This window comes from Ornithodoros turicata, unplaced genomic scaffold (genome assembly GCF_037126465.1).
Source record: "Ornithodoros turicata isolate Travis unplaced genomic scaffold, ASM3712646v1 ctg00001449.1, whole genome shotgun sequence".
Classification (NCBI taxonomy): Eukaryota; Metazoa; Arthropoda; class Arachnida; order Ixodida; family Argasidae; genus Ornithodoros; species Ornithodoros turicata.
The window spans coordinates 11,806-33,999 of record NW_026999617.1 but is presented as its reverse complement, the minus strand read 5'-3'; the positions used below and the strand labels follow the sequence as shown (position 1 = coordinate 33,999).

The 22,194-nt window shown below is 45.8% G+C and overlaps 1 protein-coding gene across 1 annotated transcript; it reads right to left on the bottom strand.

The window, feature by feature from the left end:
* Positions 1-287: 287 nt before the first annotated feature.
* LOC135377035 (uncharacterized protein K02A2.6-like) lies at positions 288-3,292 on the bottom strand. Its single transcript, XM_064609388.1, has 4 exons — positions 2,339-3,292; positions 1,511-2,202; positions 1,247-1,466; positions 288-800 (listed from the first exon to the last, which is right to left on the bottom strand). Exons 1-4 carry the CDS (start codon positions 3,290-3,292, stop codon positions 288-290), a joined length of 2,379 nt encoding a protein of 792 aa, XP_064465458.1.
* Positions 3,293-22,194: the final 18,902 nt, after the last annotated feature.

The following is a 22,194-nucleotide window of genomic DNA, read 5'->3' as shown; positions in this document are numbered from 1 at the left end:
CTCTAACTGCGCCACTTGGACGAAACTTTTTAGTACCTTGTTGAACCTCTCGATCATGTCATTTCCTTGTGGATGGTAGACTGAGGAGCGTATGTGGCGAATTCCTCGTTCTTGGAGAAAAGCACGAAACTCGTGGGAAATGAATTGGCAGCCGTTATCAGTCACAATTTCAACGGGGTAGCCTTCCCTGCTGAAGATTTGGCGCAGAAACCCGATAACAGTTGCAGTTGTGACTGTATTCGAAAAGCACAGTTCGTGCCACCGACTATGGTAGTCTATCAAGGTGATCATGTACCGGCAGTTCTGTGGGGCCTTTTCAAAAGGACCAACAACGTCCATGCTGACTTTTTCCCAAGGTCCCTCTGGGGAAGTTTCACAGGAGTGAGTGGAGCAGGTGCCGTCTTCGCGGACTTGTCCGCTGTTTGGCATATGTCGCAGCCCCGGATAGCAGTTTCAACGTTGCTGTCCATCGCAGGCCACCAGTACAGTTGACGCAAGCGCTGCTTTGTACGCACTATGCCCGGATGTGCCTCATGCGCCAGGCCAATTACCCTTGACACTAACGCAGGTGGCACAACAATCCTATCCCCGCGCAGCAGCAGTCCATCAACTTCTGACAGCTCCGTGCGAACCTTAAAGAACGGCACAGCGTTGTCTCGAAGAGCCGCTTTCGGAGGCCATTCTCTTCGTATGTAGTGCAGAACGTCCTGCATTACTGAGTCGGAAGTTGTCTCACGCTGGAGCTGCTCCTTTGAGATGCATTCTGTGACGATGCACACCACGTCGTCTTCGAAGGGCTCCTGTGCATGATATGGAAGTGGCAGTCGCGACAACGCGTCTGCAATTTCGTTATCTTTCCCTTTTTTGTAGACGACAGTGAAATTGTAACTCAGAAGCCGTGAGACCCATCGTGATATTCGTAGCGGTCGGTGCCCGGTGCCCTGAGTGCTTAACAACGTCTGAAGGGCTTGGTGATCAGTCTCTAATGTGAACGGACGACCCCAAAGGTATACATGCCAGTGTTCAACTGCCCAAATGCATGCGAGGGCCTCTCTTTCTCCAGCTGAGTATTTCCGTTCCTGGGGAGTTAACGCCCGGGTTGCGAAGGACACCGTGCGGAAAATGGTGCCATCCCGCTGACGCAAAACAGCACCAAGCCTATAAGCGGAGGCGTCTGTAGTGACGGCACAGGTAATGCTGGCTCGAACATGCTGAGGGCTGAACATGTGGAGATGAGTCTTTTAACCTTCTCAAAACTTTCTTGAGCTTGTGGATTCCAGTGGAAAGCGTCTGCGCCTCGCAGCAGTTCACGCAGAGGTTCCACCACATCTGCATAATTCTTTATGAATTTGGCGTAGTGGCCACTCATTCCCAGAAATGACCTCAGTGTACGTAAATCTGATGGTGCTGGGGCTTCTAAAATAGCTTTGACGTTGGTCTCGAGTGGAAACATTTTCCTTCCTATACTGTGTGACCGATAAAAGAGAGCTCGTTGACGCCAAAAACGCACTTGTGATTTAACCGTAACCCTGCATCAGAGATCCGTTGCAAAATTGAACGCAGATCCTGTTCATGCTCTTCTTCATTCTTCCCAAATATGATGATATCCTCCAGATAGTGTAACGCCCCTGTACATCCTTTCAGCACATTAGCCAAAAGCTTCTGAAATGCAGATGGCGCGGAGGCCAGCCCGAAGCACAATCTCTTGTACCGGAATAGCCCTTCGTGCGTTATAAACGCAGTGAGATCTCTGCTCTCTTCGGCCAGTAAGAGCTGGTGGTATGCTGCTGTTAAGTCCAACTTGGAAAATATCTTTGCACCGGATAACTTGTTCAGCAGCTCTTCCATATTCGGCAATGGGTAGCAATCTGGCACGACAGCTTTGTTTGGCGCCCGCAGATCTACGCATAGCCTGATCCGACCATCCTTTTTCTTGGCCACGACAAGTGGCGATACCCACGGCGATGCATCAATAGCCTCAATGACGTCCATATCCAGCAGTTTCTTTAGTTCTTTAGACACATCGTCACGTATCTGTAGGGGTAGCCTTCGGAGCTTAGTAGTTGTAGGCTGCACGTCTGTCCGTACTTTGACTTTGTGCTCGTAGCCTTTGGCTAGGCCCAGCTCCGGTGAAAACAGGTTCGCAGACTCGCACTTTGCTATTCGCTCGCTGGCACTGGTTGTATCTGCTGTCTCCAGGCACTGTAAGAGTGCCCCGTCAATCCGCAAGTCTAGCGCAGCAACTGCGTCGAGCCCCTATAGCGTCGTTCCATGATGTACGACGTAAAAGGGAAGGGTCGCGCTACGTGTCTTGTACTTGACAGGTAGGATTACGCACCCTCGCACTGGGATCTCTTTCCTCGAATAGTCGTGAAGTTCGTGACGCAGGCTGCAGGGTGAACTTCTTGGCGTATGTGGACTGATAGACAACCGACGAAATTATGGAAACTGACGAGCCCGTGTCTATTAAAAACGTGACGTCCTTTCCATCGGCTTCTGCTGTAATGTGGATAGCCTTCGCCGCAGATGATTGTACTTCCAATAGTATTGCAGGTTCTGTCCTGGACGGGTAATCCTCGTGATGTGCGCCTTCAGTTAAGACTTCGCGAGTGGCACCGCGTTGTTGCTTTTTTGCACCTCGGCATACGGCTCCGAAATGCCCAATTTTCTTGCACTTAAAACATTCTTTGTACCTGGCTTTGCATTCCTGCGAGTTGGCCAGATGGTACGGTGAACCACAACGAAAGCAAGTAGTTGCATTCTTCCCTTGAGCTTGGGGCTTGGGAGTTGCGGGCTTGCCAGCCGATCTCTTGAACGGCTTCTTGAACACTTTTTCAACCGCAGCTGTGTTCTCCTGCAAGATCCGCTGGGTTTCCTTGCGGCTCTGCTCAACATGACTCGCGATCTGTGTAGCCCTTTCCAAAGTAAGTGTTGATCCTTCCAGTAGAAGTCGCTCGCGTACTTGGGGCAGGAGGGCCTTGTCCACAAGTTGGTCCCGTAGCGTTTCGTCAAGCATGGTCCCGTAATTGCAGGTAATGGCGAGACCTCGAAGAGCAGTCACGTATTCCGCGATACTTTCGTCCGGCAGCTGAGAACGCTGACGGAATTTCCTGCGCTCCACCATAACGTTATAATTCTCGGCATACCGCTTTTCAAGTGTTGCCAAAGCTTCTTTATACACATTTACTGTGGCTGTGGTGGAGTCTCCGCTGCTTTGTTCCGACGGTACGGCAGGAACTGACAACGTGTAGAAAATTCTTTGTCCTTCCGTCCCAAGAGCATGAAGGAGCATTGCCTTTTGACGATCGGGCCTGTAGGATATTCCGTGGCAAGCATATAATTACCGAACATCCGCCGCCATTGACTCCATGGAACGTGAGGCTTGCCCGGTCGCTCAAGAAACGGCGGCACAGCAGGAAGTCCGGGGAAGCTCATGACGTTTAGAAAGTAACGTTGGCGAATGAGTCCTCAATCCAAAAACATCTGGCAGAAGGTAGGTTCTTCCCGACGTCGCCAAAATGTTGTGTCCGCTCAGCCAGACATCCCATTCCAGAATCCTTTATTGATAGCGATCCCCATGGTGCTTCCTACACTCGCGCGCTATCGTCTCTGCGCGACACCACACATATGTCTGTCAGCGTTTGAGGAAAACCCAGGAAAAAGCCCAGACAGCACAGCCGGCACAGAGATTCGAACCCGGGTACCTCTCAGTCTCGACGTGACATGGCGTGGCATCATCATCATCATCGTCATCAAGGAGAAAATTCATGACACAGCTGATGCGGCTCTGTTCGAGAGAGGGCTGGCAGCATTGCCCGAAAAGTCACAATGCACGGTTTGCATTCCCCGTGGGAAAGTACGGCAGCAAAGATTTCCCTATAGTCACAGCAACTCCCATTCCAAGATGAGAGACATGAAAATATCTTGGCGTCACTGATAGCGCATTACTCTGGTGTAAGTAAGCCTAGCCATCTGTCTGACCGTTCCTTTTTCTCTTTCCTTCCCTTTTATTTTTTCCCAACATCAATATCATTCTTCTTCTCTTTTAATAAACATGTATCCCCCCTAACCATCTGCAAAGAAAAGAAAACGCTCAATTTACTCCGAACAATCAGCGGAAAAGTATGACGGGGCTGCAATACACGGTCGCTGCTCACACTACACAGAGCCCTCATTTTATCACTATCCTATACGTGACGCCGTACGTAGACCTTGTCACAGTGGCAGGCCCTTGAGCATCTTCATTGTGCCGGAATAAGAACTGCGCTTGGTCTACCTAGTTTCTCTATAGTGTCACCCAAACATACCTGGAAGTAAAAGAAAAGCCCGTCAGCATCCAGCCGGAGCTCAGAGGGCTCCGATTTTTGGATAACGTGGTAACGTCTGGAAGAAAGCGTAACCTCTTCACCGACCTCGAACAAAGGTCACACACATCCCTATAGGACTCCTGGCTAGCCTATACGCCACCAGCTACATGGTCTAGAGTGAGGGCACGCATTGGCACCCTGCTATACATACGCCGCCATGGCGTGGGCTAGTGCTCGTTGCAACGCTTCACATCCCAGGCTTACGGGAAAAGGGACAGTCCAGCCCACTGGAAGCAAGAATGGCGACAGAAAACCCCACATGTGACATCTACCACTCGCATACTTTAGTATTTACAGATGGCTCCATCGACGACCGTGCCAGAAGCTCTACTGGTGAATACTGCATCACATCAATGGACGTGGCTTGATAAGGGAGATAACACGTTACCCGGTATCCTTTACGACTGCCGAACTCCTGGGTCTTTTACGCGCAGCTGCTGTGATCCAAATGCGTGGAATAGCTAAGGTAATTTTACTTACGGACTCGAGAAGTGCCCTGTGGAATGTGATGAACCCCATGTACGATAGCATCTTAGTGCGTTGTATCAGAAGATCATGTGCAGAGCATAGAATAATCGGAGGAGATCTTCTTCCAGTGGATCCCGTCTCACGTCGGTCCCAGAGGCAACGAAAGAGTGGATCAGTTAGCATCCTCAGTACACCTGAGGTGCAGCCCCTGCTTACAAGTTCCGGGTGACACCGACAGAAAAATGGCCGTTAAACAGCTAGTTGAAATACTCACCCTGGGATACGTGACCTCATGTAATATCATCCGACCTCTTCTTCCCATGAATGGCTGAATAAGGTCGAAACAGCTGTCCACCTGCAGGTGTGGCGAAGTTCGGGTCAAGATTTACGGTAGAAAAATTTTAATGAACTTTTAAGGTTGTTTACGGAAGCCCCTCGTTTTTATGGTTTGAGCTGACACACCTTACGTCCCGGCGTCGGGAAAGTGGCGCCCCCATCGCCCGGCAGCAGCCGCAGTAGCTCCCCTGCACTTACGGTTGGGTCGCCGCAGGAGGGAGACCCCCACGTATAGCTGCGCGTGGCTTTCCCGTGTCTGGGGAAAAGGGCATCCTGGCGGTTGAGTGGACCTGGAGGTTGTTTAGGACCCTTCGGGGCCCCTCCGGGAAAGCAACACACCGCTTTGGCCCCTGCTTCCCATAGGCGGGTGGTCCTGGAAGGCCCGGCCAGGAATATTCAGCTAGTCGCCATCTCCCCTTTCCTTACTTTCCCTTTCATCTCCTCCTCCTCTCTTACCTTATTCACCCTCTCTGGCTGCAAGGGTCAACCTTGGGCAGTACTTTCAGTCTCTCGTTGAAGCTGCACTTGGGTATAGTGCAGAAGGATGTGTTAGTGTGCGGAGCAGGTTCCCTTGGTCGGGGTCGGTGGTGGCCGACACACCTACTGCACTGAATACCACATATTCTTACATGGACAATCAAACTCCCAAAGGCGCGATCGGCCTCCCAAAAGAAGCTGCAACGAAGTACTCACCATGAATTTCCTTAATGTCACTGAAGAACCCTGGTTCCCAAAGTATCTAATTATACATTCAGAAGACCAAGACTGCCCACTCGAAAAAATTCCTCCATTTCTGACTGCAAAGGCTCTGGAACAGTTAATTGGGAAATCGTATGATGCCAAAAAGCTGAGAACAGGTGACATCCAGGTTAAAGTGCAGCCCTTCAGTCACTAAAGAAAATTGGCGATGCTGCTGTATCTGTTAAGGCACATCGCACTCTTAACATTGTAAAAGGCGTGATTTCTGTGGACGAATTGCTCCCATGCTCAGATTCTGAAATAGAAGAAGGCTTAAAAGATCAAGGAGTCGTGCTTGCAAAAGAATGCGCAGGGAAGGAAAGGAAATCCCAACTAAGCGTGTAGTCCTGTCTTTTCAGCTTCATACACTTCCTTCTTCGTTGAAGGCAGGATACATCAACTGCCAAGTAAGAGCATATGTTCCTAGCCCAAGGCGCTGCTTTAAATGCCAGCACTTTGGACACAGCTCGCAAATCTGCAGGGGACATGCAACATGCCCAAAATGCGCAGAGAAAGAACACGCACCAGAGCCTTGCCAGAACAATCTAACATGTGCAAACTGTCGCGGCGACCACCCCGTCTACTCCAGGTCGTGCCCCCGATTTCAGGAAGAAAAAGAAATCTTAAAAATAAAGACAGAGGAAAACATTACATATAAAGCAGCTAAGACACAACTGGAATTCCAGAAAAAAGGCACTTTCTCCGAAGTGGTGCGCAGGGGAGTGGCACCACTCGGAGTATCTGTGGAGACCCAGACTCCTGGACATCCACTCCACACTCCCCAAAGAAAAGAGAGGGCCACGGAAGTGTCCCCTCAGGCTGGCCAAACCGCCAGCCCAAACAGGATGGCAGCAGCCTCATCAGAGGTTGCTGGCCCCCCTTCTGTTTGGGACGAGATTACAAGCTATCCGTCCCAAGCCATGACAATGGAAGTTGACGACGACGACCGCTCATCACAGAAGTCGTCGTCGAGTCTTCCAGCTGATTCTTCTCACGGGAAAGACAAGCGGGAGAAGTCAGGTGGTAGAGGTAGAGGAAAGCATAAGGAGCAGCAGAAAGTACCCCCACCAAGAATACAGGCTCCATAAAACCATGCAAAGACAACGCAAGATTACATAAAACACACACACTACACAATGCAGGTGTTCCTTTTCCTCCTCCTAGTTATCCTAATGAATCCTAGCAATATCCTTCAGTGGAATTGCCGAGGGCTGCTCACAAACATAGATTATGTTCACGATCTCTGTGACACACACAATGCCGCCTGTATTTGCTCGCAGGAAACTTATCTGAACCCCTGTAACCCTAATCCATTCAGACAGTGGAATATGTTTAGGAAGTACCGATCCAACACAGCACGGGCTTCTGGAGGTGTTGCAGTTCTGACACGAAAACACCTTCCTGCAAGGCGCATTCCACTAAACACAACACTTGAGGCTGTTGCTATTCAGGTTTTTATTTACATAAGTACCCTACAGCGCCGGAGCATTAGTGTAGGGTGTGTAGGCATAGAAAAATGTTACTAACTATGTATCAGAAGAATGAATAACAATAATAAACACCAAATGCAACAATAATTCAAATTCAATAATAATCCTCATAATTGATAAACTTCAAGTACAAAAATATTCCAAATGTATAACGGCCAAAACACAAAAGAAAAGCAACCTCCGAGTAAGTCTTGCAATGATTCACTTTTTTTTTTTTCATACGGTTATCCAGTGAGGGTAAAGTTCGGGGCATTCGCAGAATGTTCCTGGTCCGGAGTGGAAAATGCGTGAGTGGGAAGCTTGTTCCATTCCTCAATCGTTAGGGGAAAGAATGATTTTTGGAAAACTGTTGTTTTGGTGTCGTAAGGCCTTATCTTATATAAATGATCATGTCTGTGCGAAGTATAATGTGGTTGAAACATGTATTTGTCACGAGGTACACCATTTTTGTTGTTATAGATATCCCAAAGTAATTTCAATCGAGCTTGCCTTCTTCGCATTTCCAAAGAAGGCCACCCTAGTTCCGATACCAATATGCTTGATCGGATGAACGGGGAAATTTCATTAAGAACGAACCTTGCTGCTCTCTTTTGAATTTTTTCTAGTTTTTCGCTTAATGAAGAAGACGGGGAATCCCAAACAGGTGACGCGTACTCTAAGATTGGGCGTACGTATGTTTTGTATACGCACTCTTTAGTTTCTCTTGGAGTACCCTTAAGATTCCTACGATAAAAATTTAAAGCTCTATTGGCTTTGTTAAATACGTTATTTACGTGACTAGTCCATTTCAGGTCGCAAGAGAATAAAACTCCTAAGTACCTGAACTCTTCAACAGCTTGCAAGGTGTTGTTATTTAATGTGTACGCGTGCGGTTCTCGTTTGCACTGGAAATGTAGCACCTTGCATTTGTCGACATTTAAGGACATGCCCCACTTCTCGCACCATTGACATATCTTATCTAGATCTATCTGCCAGCTTGTTATGTCTTCGTCAGATTTGATCGTTCGATATAGTACGCAGTCGTCAGCAAATAATCTTATTTCAGACGATACTTGTTGACCTATGTCGTTGATGAAAACAAGAAATAATAGTGGGTCTAGGACAGAGCCCCGGGGCACACCAGATGTTACGCTTATGCGTCGAGACACTTTTCCCTTGTATACAACAGCTTGCTCTCTTGAAGAGAGGTAGTCCATTAGCCAATTATAAACAGGGCGATCCAACTGAAGAGTAGACAATTTGAGAATTAATAGTGAATGGGGTACGGTATCGAACGCTTTCCTAAAATCTAGGAAAACAGATTTGTCTCGATAATGTAATAAATGTATGTTCTCTTTATCTTCCACCTTCGATAGCTGTTGAACAGAAACAAATAGAAGATATTTTGGACCAGCTTCCCTCACCGTTCATCCTGCTTGGGGATTTCAATGCACATAACATCTTGTGGGGGAGCCAAAAAACCGATAGTTGTGGGAGAATGTTGGAACGAGTCCTCCTTGCAAGGCCTGTCTGCTTACTAAATACGGGATTGCCAACATATGTAAACTCTACATCAAGGTGTTTTTCCGCAATAGACATCTCATTGTGCAGTTCTTCTCTTTTCCACTGCGTGGACTGGAGAGTTGAACAGAATCCCCGAGGTAGCGACCATTTTCCGGTCATTATTAAATTGCATGGTTACACCAACAACATAAAAACACGTCCACCACGGTGGAAATCACAACAGGCAAATTGGGACATATTTGAAAGAAAAGCAAATTTCCCGTCTTCTGCTTTTCAGGGTTTGAATGTTGAGGAGGCAAATAAGTTGATCACTCATACAATTATAAATGCCGCTGAGCAGTCCATTCCGCAAACATCTGGCCGACTCCCCAAGCGCTCCAAGCCTTGGTGGACGAGCGATTGTGGAAGCACGCGCAAAGAACAAAACCGGGCGTGGGGTGTCTTTCGACGGCACCCCACTCCAACAAACGTAATTGCTTTCAGGAGAGCTCGGGCGAAAGCACGTTGGACGCGAAGGCAAGCAAAGAAAGAGTCTTGGAGAAATTTCGTATCATCCTTAAATAGTACCACTCCATCAAAAGTAATATGGGACAGACTAAAGAAAATCAAGGGCGACTATACAAGCTTCTGTGTGCCATTGTTACAAATAAATGGTACCGTGTGTCAAAGTTTGGAGGAGCCGGCCAATGCCCTCGGGGAACATTTCCAACAAGTGTCAAGTTCATCCCATTACAGCAGAGATTTCTTAAAGATTAAATCATTTGCTGAAAGGCAAACACTTGATAGTGGGTTAGATGGGTGTGGTTACAACTCACCCTTTTCAGTGGCGGAGCTACAAAGGGCTCTGTCATCCCCTAAAAACTCAGCACCTGGACCTGTTCGCATAGTGTACTCCAAGCTTAAACATCTGTCTTTAACTTCATTAAATTCTCTCCTGGATTTCTTCAATATTGTCTGGCGAGAAGGTTGTCTCCCCTGTGGCTGGAAGGAGGCAATCATAGTTCCACTGCTGAAGCCAGGAAAAGATCCCTCGCACCCGTGCAGTTACCGACCCATAGCGCTGACAAGTTGTCTGGGGAAGACCATTGAGCGCATGGTCAACAACCGTCTTATGTATTTTCTAGAAGAAAATGATTGTTTAGATAAATATCAGTGTGGCTTTAGAGCTGCGTGCTCAACACTCGACCAACTTTTGCGTTTGGAGACTACCATTAGAGAAGCCTTCGTCAGGAAACAGCACTGTATGTCTGTGTTCTTCGATCTAGAGAAGGCATACGATACAGCATGGCGATATGGTATCCTTCGAGACTTGCATGCACTTGGTATACGTGGTAGAATGTTCTAATGTATTACCAATTTCCTACAGGGGAGAACTTTCAGGGTACAAGTTGGGACAACACTATCTCGTCCATTCATCCAGGAAAATGGTGTCCCGCAGGGGTCTGTACATAGCGTGACCCTTCTCACCGTTAAAATGAACTCTATAGCAGGTGTTACCCCTTCATCAATCAAGTATTCGTTTACGTCGACGATGTTCAGATTTCTTATTGCTCCTCTAACCTATCGGTGTGCGAACGTCAGCTACAGCTAACAATAAATAAGCTGGTTAGATGGTCTGAGGAAAATGACTTCAAGTTCTCTCCCGACAAGACAGTTTGTGTTCGTTTCTCGAAGGTTCGGGGGATGTTCCCAGAGCCCACTCTTTCTATGTGCAACCAAAGTATAAGGGTGAAATCTGAACACAAATTCTTCGATCTCATTTTCGACGAAAAACTGTCTTTCTCAGCTCACCTGAAAACTCTCAAGAAAAAATTCATAAAGTCTTTGAACATTTTAAAGGTACTCTCACACCGATCATGGGGCGCAGATCGCGATACATTACACCGGGTCTATGTCTCCACTGTCCTTTCAAAACTTGATTACGGTTGTGTGGTGTATGGGTCAGCACGACCTTCTACTCTGAAAATGTTGGACCCTGTACATCACCTGGGGCTGCGCCTGATCCTTGGAGCGTTCCGGACCTCGCCAGTCGAGAGCCTTTATGTAGAAGCCTATGAGTGGTCTCTTGAAAGGCGGCGGTTCTACCTGAGTGCGGCATATGCATTAAGGATTAGAGGCTACCCACAAAACCCGGCGATCCCTGCTATAAGAGACACACACAGCTCTTTTTGAACAGACCTTCAGTGGTATTGCCATTTAGTATGCGCATGTCGCAGGAAATTGAGCACTATGGCTTTTCAGAATATAACGCAATGATCCTTGAGTGCAGCAAAAAAATCTCACCATGGCAACCTTATCCAAAATGTGATAAATCACTGACCAGATTCGACAAACGTGATACGTCAAGCATTGTATTGAAACAGGAATTTGAGCACCTAAGGGAAACCTTTGGCAGCCATATTGAATTCTACACTGATGTATCAAAAACAAATACCAGGGTTTCATGTGCTATGGTTACTGGAATAGTTACACGTTCACACCGTCTAAAGGGCGTCATGTCTATTTTTACTGCTGAAGTGTATGGAATAATTTTAGCCTTCAACTACATCCTACAATATCACATAAGATCCTCAGTAATATACACAGATTCTCTCAGTTCTCTGCAGGCTACTTGTAGCATACACCCCACTAAAAGCCTGGTAGTTGCTCGTGCAAGGAGCCTGGCAAGCACTATAGCTAATGAGGCCTTCTGCTGGGTACCCAGTCATGTTGGGATACCTGGCAATGAACGAGCTGATCATGTTGCTACGGCTGCACTAACAAGTGACATAACCCTTTCGAAATTCCATATCAAGACCTCAAACTATGTCTAAAAAGATGCATCAATGACGACTGGCAGACATCTTGGAACCAGCAAACCAATAATAAATTACATAGTATCAAGCCCAATGTATGCACCTGCTCACCAGGTATGTCCAGTCGACTATATGAAGTGCTATCCTCTCGCCTTCGTTTGGAACACACATACTTGACGCATGGGTATCTTCTACGAGGAGAAGACCCACTGGAATGCAACCACTGTGGGGAACAGCTTTCGATCATTCACATCCTCATCACGCGTCCAGCGTACCAACATCTCCGTCAACATCATTTTGCTCCCTTTTATAGAACCTTTTTGCCCCTCCACTCAATGCTTCTGATGGGTGATGACAGCTTTGTTCCTTTTGAGAACGTGTATAGGTTTTTTAAAGATACTGGGTTTTTAAAACATCTGTGATTTTAAATACTAATGCAACAGTTACTCGAATTTTAGTCCTGCACATGTACTCTAACTAGTCTTCGGTGGTATTTGATGCGCCAATAAAACCCGAATCCAATCAAAATCACACCTTACGTGTAAACCTACTCCAATTACCTACCTTTATTGTTTGGGCAGTATGACAGCACTAAGCTCACGACATCGTTGGAAGCGACGTCTATATTCCGCCGCATAGCTCTCCCAGTTAGATCCGCTTCATCATCGGGAGGGCCTATGTTCGCTGTGTCAGCCTTTTGATTGCATCCGTTTGCTTGATTGCCCAACCCTTGCACAAAATTGGATATTACGCACGCCACGGAAAGTCGAAGGTGCCCCACTATGATGCCATGTGAAACTCAACTGAAGCTCATATTACGGCGGGACACGACATTGTACTATCAGCTATACAGTCGAGTTGCGCATCGCATCAAGTGGAGCACCTTCGACTTTCCGTGGCGTACGTAATATTCAATTTTGTGCAAGGGTTGGGCAATCAAGCAAACGGATGCAATCAAAAGGCTGGCCACGACATTGAAGCCGGCCTCGGTAGCGCAGTCGGTAACGTGTTGGACTGCTGAGGTCAAGGTCGCGGGTTCGATCCCGGCCGAGGATGGTGCGTTGGGGAGGTAAACTTTGCTTTCAGCGAAGTTGTCTGAGATTTCCGGCCCATGTAAGAAAAACCAGCCGCATTATCCGTATAGTACGTCCTACCCTGCGGCACGTGCAACATCTCGCCACGAGTACAGACAAACCTAACGTGTAATCCGTGTATTTATATATTTTGTATTTAAATATAGTCTGGAAAATGTATTTATGTTTAAATAACCGTTATTGGGTATTTATTTGTTTAAATACTTTGTAAATACATCAAATTCGCATATTTCCAAATTTTGCAGCTGCATGTACTGTCATGACTGAGGCTTTGCTTAGAGGCTATAAGAGGTTATTTACCTGGTCTGGTGGATTAGTACACTTTTAAAAGTTTCTTTCGGGCATACATGGATAATGTACTTGTGTCAGCGATCGAATAGCATCAACGTTACTCATTTCTCCCAATACCGCACTCAGTATACCAAATATCAACCTTTGGTTATGAAGCCTCAGAAATACTCCATGACCGATGTTTAGATGTTACAGGACCTTCTGGATGTGCATATTACTCTGCAGCTCCTGTGGTGAGGCTCGTTTCTTTCACGAACCAACATCGTCTAAAACAGGAGCTTCATGGACGTCTAATCGTTCAATGGAATCGTCTAATTAAATCATTCAATCATTAAAACCGCCATGGTGAAGGAACGTTGTTATTTCGTAATGGTCTGCTTGGATGCTTAGAAAACAGTTATTCAGTCTATACAGTCTATATTGATCTTAGTTATTGACTCATTCAATGTCTCTATGAAAATATTTGGGGTGTTTAAATAGGGTACTTATATTTCGCATTCAAATAATACACTTCCAAAGTATTTATGCAATGCACTGTTGAGGACACGGTTAGCTAAAATTGCCTGTCAGTACTTCGCCGTCCCATATTACTCGTACCTCTGCTGTGCTTGAAAGTGTTATACCAATATTGTATTTGAAGGCGGACCATGTGGCGCACGTGTTTATTGACTCGAAAGAAATAGTGTTGCAACGCCTGGAGATTTGTGATGAGATAAACCACGGAGTGCTGATTTTAGACTATACCGTGTCCCCTGCAGTACTTAAATATATATTTAAGCAAAGTATTTTGTATTCATATTTAAACGCGCCAGAAATGTATTTATGCCCAGCCCTGCGTGTAATACACACCACCATTATTACTACGACATTGAATGCAAATGCACACGGGGCGGTCTGTGCTTCCAGCGTATCGATTGCTTAGAGCGGTGGATTTAAATCAGTTTTTCTTTTTTTATATCAGCATTAAACAAATCCCCCCCCCCCATTTTTCTCGCCTGAGAAACCTTTGGAAGAAGAAAGCGCGTATACATCCTTAAAACGGTGGTGGTGCTGGTGACGTGCTATTTCCGGTCACAATAAAACAAAGCACCGCATAATTTGTTCCTGCACTCCTAAAAATGAACATCACCACATAGCTCACTTCTAGTCAACCATCATCCCGAGCGACATCGTTCGGACAGTTATGACATCGTGACATCGTTATGACAGATATATAGCATGGCGTTCCCCCAGGGCGTCAGTCGTGACGTTGCCCACGTCTGTGAGGCCAACGGCGAGCCCTTTCACCATTACCACCACTATCACCACCACCATAGCATGGCGTTGTTTTCTTCGTTGACTTTGCATTAAGTTGTCTCGCGACGTAGAGCCACGTATTATAAATTATCAATTTACCTTGTACTGATTCCTGCCTACTATAATGCCTTCGGTCTTAAGTCTCCCGGTACATAAATAAAATAACATCATGACTGTGACATTCACTCGCAAGGGCTCATTGAATTGAGCAGACTGTAATTTCACAACCGAAGTGTGCATGCAGGAGACAGGCGCGTCTGTCTCCTGTATGCACTGTTCGGTTGTTCAACTGTCTCGTCAACTCGTCCAAATTTCCATTATTACTGAACAGACTGTGTTCCCGTACAGAAAGTTGTTCAATATTTGCAAACAATTCGTGAACCAGCGTGCACGCCGCCGAGGTACCCAGCTGTTGAGAGACAATGCATACAAATGTCCATAATGATTACGTTATTCTTAAATACAGGGTTTCTCGCTCATTTTACACCAGCCGTCATCTAAATTAGGTACCATCCAATCTAACCCAAGCACTATCGACATTAATCCAGTTGCTACTTTACGGATGATGAAAAAGCGCCACTCACTATTCGCTATTACAGTATATGGGTGGTTATGAATTAACGGGTTTATGGGTGAATGTATGTTCGTTACTTTTCTTTCGACAACATGCTGTTGCTACTGGGATAAGTGTATAGTTGCAGATGGGCAGAAAGCGAAGGCGTTGAATTTGGTAGCTTTGGTACGTAACGGGTAAAAATGCAGGTTACTGCTGTCGATTTGGTTACCTTGGCATTAAATTACGCTTTCTTTGGGGCAACGACTTCCGATAGTGCGTCAGAACATTGTAACGGGCGAGCAGGTTAGGATACAAAGAGGGACAACGCCGGAGGTTCCGTTGCCGCTATGCCTTCGCTAGGTTATGATTGTTTTGCTCCTGCTGGAGTTTCCTGGATCCTTTCTGGTTGCCTTTCATATTGACTTGATTTTAATGGTATTTTTTTACTTTTTCGTTATTGCGAGTCCTTTTTTATTTATTCATTTATTTGCGTTAAAGGCTCCCGGATGAGGCATTACATAACGGAGGGGCGTGCTACACATAGCAATCATCTGTTGTGACTGAGGCGACGAGCAAGTCTGGGGAAGATATATCTTTAATATATGATATGACCGAGCTGTGCGGACGCCAGAGCAGAACTCGTGGTCCTCGAGTCTCGAGCTGGTCGGGCGTAGCTTGAACTGAGGCGCGGGAGGAGAATTCGCCTGCCACACATCATTACTACACGTGTACAATACACAGAGAGAGAAAGCATGTGGTGATCATGATGGCATAATGACACTGAGAGTTAATCGGTTATACAGTGAAGAAGAGATGCTTTAAAGCGAACAGGATCATGCAGAGCAACATGTTTAGGAAGCAGTTTCCAGTCGTTGATTGTTTTTTGGGAAGAAGGGTTTTAGAAAAGTAGTCGTGACATCATGTAGTCTTTGTTCTTGGGGACATGACGCAATGAAATGTAGTCGTCAGGTGCAAGGAGCCGCTGTCGGCTACAAATGTTATGCTTTGATTGGGTTTTAGTTACGTCTGTACTTGTTTCTTTCAGACTGTCTTGGATATTGATTGGATTTTATTAAATTTTGTGCGACTAGCGTTCTTTGGACCCGCTATTTCCAGTCATATAGTAATACACGTACAAGACGTCATGTTTGGGGGGGGGGGTATGTAAAGTTAAAGTACGCAGAGAGGTGGGTCGTAGTTATGATGACCTGTTACTCCGCATTCATTTGCTGTGGCTGCACGCAGTAGCCACTGAAACAGATGCGTCACTGGGACACGGGTGATGTTACAGTCAGAAAGTCACAGTCGCAATAGTCTCAGTCAACACAGTCAAAGACGAGAAACCCAACCCGTGTTCTTCAGGAATTATATTAAGGCGTCTATGGCAAAACCGGTTGGTATGCTGGATTGTTCCAGGGCCCGAGAAGAACTTTCAGATTTAATATGGGCCGGTGGTGGCGTAAGAGGATGTGCTCAGTGTCCGCTAGTGTGTTACAGGTGGAACAATTCAGGGAGCAACATTTCTTCATTCTGTACATCATGTTTGGAAATTTTTGCTATCTTCGAGTAAACAGAAAAATTTGCGCAATTTCTTCACATTCTGATCTTCACCCGGGCACTTTTAAAAAATAGCAATTGCTCTCCAGATTCTTGTTATAGACATACCTGACTATAACCATTTGAGCAATCTGAGATGGAAACTCCAGCGCCTTTAGCGTGACGCTTTCCTGAAAATGAAAAAATCTGTTCCTTTCTTCATTATAGGACCATGTCTGTAACTCAGGTGTTCCCAATTAAGCAACTTATTCTTTGGGATCACAGCAATACACCAGTAAAACGTCATGTTAAGCGATTCTTGACGCTCTTGCTTGAGTCTTGTTTTCTGCCTCTATATTTTATGCAATTGTCCAAATTCGTTAGTACGGAGTGTATCCCATCCATCTAGCCTGCATTTATGCCGTCTTCTCATGCATGTCCCGGGTTCGTGGGTATCGGAGTCATGGGGTCCCGAAATCATGGGATCTGTGCGGGTTATAGGCGTGCGCGCATCCCACGTATTTATACTGACACCAAACAGTGTGTGTGTGAGAGAGAGAGAGATACATGATGACGATGATATGGGGATGTCTTCCGCTCATTGAGCAGAATGCTACCCCATTGCTGAACAGTGAATGTGCCTCATACGTTCGTAAATTCCATAATCTTGCTAGAATTCACCTTTCTGGAGGCATAACACATTGTCCAAGCGCTGACTGTGCACCGCTACACTTGTGAATAAATTTTCAGCATGCATACATACACTGAAAACATTCCTTTGCGGAAAATCTCCTATCGTAGGTCCAACTACAAGTCATCCTATATCCATCTCTTTTCCAAACCAACATTCTCGGTCAGTAATGCATGACTTTCGTAGCTATCCTGATTAAAGAGTGATATTCAGAAAAGCAAATTTAAGTGTGCCCCGTTCTTCACAATCGAAACCTCTGCACTCTTAGAAATGAACTTCACTGACACATGCATTTCCCGTTCAACTGCAACTTCACATGCATTTCCCGTTCCTTACCCTCCTGTAGCGGGCCTAAATTTCCTTTGGCAGGTACGTACTGGTATGTAGATGTCATTGCAGCAAAAATACTAAAAAGGGGAAAAGTCAACTTATCCCCTTATTGCATACAGAGGTGCAGTTATGAACAGCATAAGTGTCACAAAAAGGCGTACGCCTCCCGTTTTCAACAAATCAGGGCAGATAACGATATCATTCGAGATGATGGTTGGCTAGGAGCGCGCTATGCTGTGAAGTTCAGTTTTAAGAGTGTGGCTGTCTCCCTACACCATTTGAAGCATTCTAACATCGAACAAGAAGTTGTCACAAACGGCGATACAAACAGTCCAATGGACTCGTTTGAGAGCCCCGTCGGCGACTGATGAGCCTCGTGGCTGAAATACTCTAAAGTACCATATTGCAACGAAAAAAGAAAAAGAACATGGAGTTGTAGGCTCCATCAACGTGGATGCCGGAGCGCTTATAGTTGAAGAATAAATAACAATAAAAATAATAGAAAAACACATTGTAGTAAGAATATTATTTGCAGCTGAGATTGAAATCGTTATTTTGGGGGCGTTCGGTTAAGTTCCGCGGCAGATAAAGTAAAGTTTTGAGACGTTTGACTCATATAACGTTTCGAACCGATTCAGCGAAGTTAAATTTAAAATGTCATCTGCACTAGCTGAAGGCGCCCGTGACTTTGGTAGAGCCAAAGTGCACTATACACTCTAAACCGCATAGCACGCTCTGCGCCAACCATTGCCACGAATGATAGGGTTACCGCTTCTGATTCGAGGAGAGAGGGAGGCGTACGCCTTTTTGTGTCAATTATCATGTATCTAAGTTGACACAAAAAGGCGTACGCCCCCCTCTCTCTTCGAATCAGAAGCAATTCGTGGCAATGGTTGAGCGTGCTAGGCGGTGAAGTTCAGTTTTTTTACAGTGTAACGTCCGTCATTAAATACAGTTTGGTAACGTGAAAAAAGAAAAAGAAAAAAGAATTACAAATTAGCGGGAGCGGCGCTTAGCAGTTGGTGACCAACGCTTATGCGACGACGCAATGTGGCTACTTTTCTTCTTCGGTATAATTTGCAATACGCAGCTCTGCCGCGAAGCGTGTCCGCCACGCTAAGCAAGTGACGATTTAATTAGTGGGACCGTTTCCGAGGAGGCCACGCAATTACATCGGAACGGGACCACCTCTTCATTCTCAGGCTAATTATGAACGCATCGCATGAACGCTTGCCCTTTTGTGTCCTTTTGTAATCTGCAGTCAGAAACACTACATTTATAAAATAAGTCGCACAACCCACCGAACGGGATGGGGGCCATGTAGGGAAGACAGCTGAAAGACTGTATTCCAAAAAGAGAGCTTCACCGCATAGCATTCTGTGCGTCAACCATTTCCACGAACTACAGGGTTATCGCTTCCGAATCGAGGAGAGGGATGGGCGTACGCTTTTTTTTTTTTTTTTGCAATTTGGATATATGGTAATTGCCACAAAAAGGCGTACGCCTCCCTTCCTATTCGAATCCGATGCGATAACTATATCATTCACAGCAACGGTTGGCGCAGAGCGTGCTATGGGATGAAGTTCTGTTTTTACAGTGTGCAGTCTTAAAAGTGAACTTCACCGCAAAGCACGCTCCTAGCCAACCATCAGCCCGAGTGACATCGTTCTCTTCCCTGATTTGTTAGAAACGGGAGGCGTACGCCTTTTTGTGACACTTATTCCCCCAGGGCGTCAGTCGTGACGTTGCCCACCTACGTGAGGCCGACAACGGCAAGCCCTTCCACCACCCACCACCACCACCTTGTGACACTTATGCGGAAATGTTAATTGCCACAAAAAAGCGTACGCCACGCGCTTTCCACAAATCAAGAGTGATAGAGGTATCACTCTGTACAATGGTTGGCCTTTAGCGTGCTATGTGGTGAAGCTTTGCTTTAAGAGTGCACAGCGAGGACCGAAGTGCTATTATAGTGCTATGTGTGCCACACCAGTTAGAAGAAGTAAAAGAAGCGCCACTATTCTCAACAAAGCGTTGAAACGCGCCTTATGCAACGTTATGGTAGCAATAGTACACTAGCACCACACTCTTAGAAAAGAACTTCACCGCATAGCACGCTCTTAGCCAACCATAAACTCGAATTTTATTATTATCTGCCCTGATTTGTTGAAAACGGGAGGCGTACGCCTTTTTGTGACAATTATGAACAGCATAAGTGTCACAAAAAAGGCGTACGCCTCCCGTTTTCAACAAATCAGGGCAGATAACGATATCATTTGAGATGATGGTTGGCTAGGAGCGTGCTATGCGGTGAAGTTCATTTTTAAGAGTGCATTTATAAATTCGTACGGGTGAATCTTCGCCTGATGTTGCTGAGTACGAACTTGTCGCGAATCTAGTGACAGGACAGCTGGTACAACAGCCATTGCCCCCAAAGACTTGAAGCCGGGGTTTTTCTCTTCGACGAGGTGGAGATTCTTCGCTATTTTATAAGCTATTGGGTACCCTCCAGTACCCTCCAGCACATTCTGTATTCGCTCCGGAACGTCAGAAACGATGCCAATAGCATCGAAGAGTGTTCGACCACAAGCTCCCAGACGTTTGCTTCTGTCGGCGATAAAGACGTAGGTAGCTGAAAGCGTACGCCAGTTCCCCAGGAACCGAAGTCCACAGCAAGAGTTCTTGAGAACGCCTCACACTTTGGGGGGAGTATGTTTATTACGAAAACAAAAGAAAGGAAAAAAAAAAAAGGCAGGTAAAAGGAATGGTCAGCACTTTGGGCTTCCGCACTTGGAAATCCATTATGCACATCGCATATAGTCCCTCAAAGTGGACGTAAACTCACATGGCATTATCGTGTTGCGGTATACTCCTCCAAACGGCCATTTGAAAAGTGTTTTCCAGTTTGGTCCACCGAATATTCGCCTCTACAAGTGACGTGCACAAATCAGCATTTTTCAGCAGGCGCATTTTTCGCTAGGCTATGTTTTTAGGCAGTTTTCGAAAAAGAAAACGCTGCGTTTTAGGCGTTTGCGCCATGCACAATAGGCTCGAACACCAGATAGGCCTTTTTTTGCACAACAAGTGCTGCTAGGGTTCCCACTACCCAATTCGTGTTCCTTTACCGAAAACGCGCAGTTATAGCCACAGGTGTCACAGGTAGGAAAAAAAAGGGCACTTGCCCAGAAATCCCATCTCTAATAATTATACATTCTTTCGTGAGTTCAACAGAACTAATGGATCTCTATTAGGACCATATAAGTGAGTGGGAGATCATGGGCAGTGATACATGTATAAAAACCTTCCATCGTCACACAGAGGACACGACTGTGTCCGGGCATGTGCACGAATGGAATATGTCACATGTGCACGAATGGAATAGCTGCCGCGATAAATTTGTTATCGCCAGGAGCTGCCATGATGTGACGTGGAAGATGTTTCGCTCTACACTCTCAGAAAAAAGGGTGGAGCAGTTTCACCTTTTAGGAGGTAATAGTTGTCGCATTTGTTGTGCCTAAAAGGTTGCAAGTTCTACCTGCTACCTACGAATGATAGGGTTACCGCTTCTGATTCGGTGAACGAGGGGGGCGTACGCCTTTTTGTAGCAATTTGGATATATGATAATTGCTTTTACCACTCTTTTACACCCTTTATCAGACGCTATGCTGACCTAGGTGGTAACTATAGAAGTTTTTAACTATAGAAGAAAAAACCTTTTTTCTTAGAGTGTATAGTATGGTGATCCCAAAAACATGAGCCATGGAACGATGTTGCTGTCGATGAAATGAGTGGTCCTTTGCTCACATCGGGAAACAATGCTGTTATGGTTACGCACACACGAGCACAAAGTAGCCACGACGGATACAGCACATTGGTTTCCACAGGTACTGAATTTTCCTATCACTTTTCAGCCACTCCAGCTGTATAGTTTACCGGTCGTTCCGTGAATAGCCTGAAAAGTTTATTTAAAGCTATGGATTGTTTGTGTTAAGTATTGTTGCTGCAGTTGATATAGGCTACCCTGCACTGTTGTCTTAAAAGCCCAAGCGGCCCACACGTAGTCACGTGACAGCTGTTTAAAAATGTGGGCTACGCTGAAGGTTTGCATGAAAGGAGAACAACAGCCAGTCATCCGTCTCCTCGTGAGCGAAAATATGCAACCCAGTAATACCCAACATCGCATGAAAGCATAGTATGATAGTGCCTGTATATCACTGCAGCAAGTGCATGGAAGGTACCAGCATGAGATGGGTCTAATTCAGAAGCTAGAGAAAAACCAAGCTGCAAGATTTATTACAAACAATTATTCACCTTATATCCGGTCTTCATGCTTAAAAACCATGCTGGGATGGTATCCTAGAAGGGCGCAGAGTGCAGGTACGTTTAAAACGCCCTTCCAGACATAAGCACTCCAAGCACTTGCGGCCGTACCGCATCAAAATCAATTGGTTTAAGTATTCATTTTCCCCCAGGACTATCCATGATTGGAATCAATTACCCGAGGAATACGTCTCCTCTGCTACTTATGACGAGTTTTGTCAGCGTACTAATGACATATGTTCATCAGCTGAGTGATTTTGTGCCATGTGTGACCTCATGTATGAGCATTTTCTACTCTTCATATCCATGTTTTTTCTGGTTATATTTTGAGTGATAGTGTGTGTGAACCTCCTATGTTGTGCCAATTCCTGTAACAGCCCCTG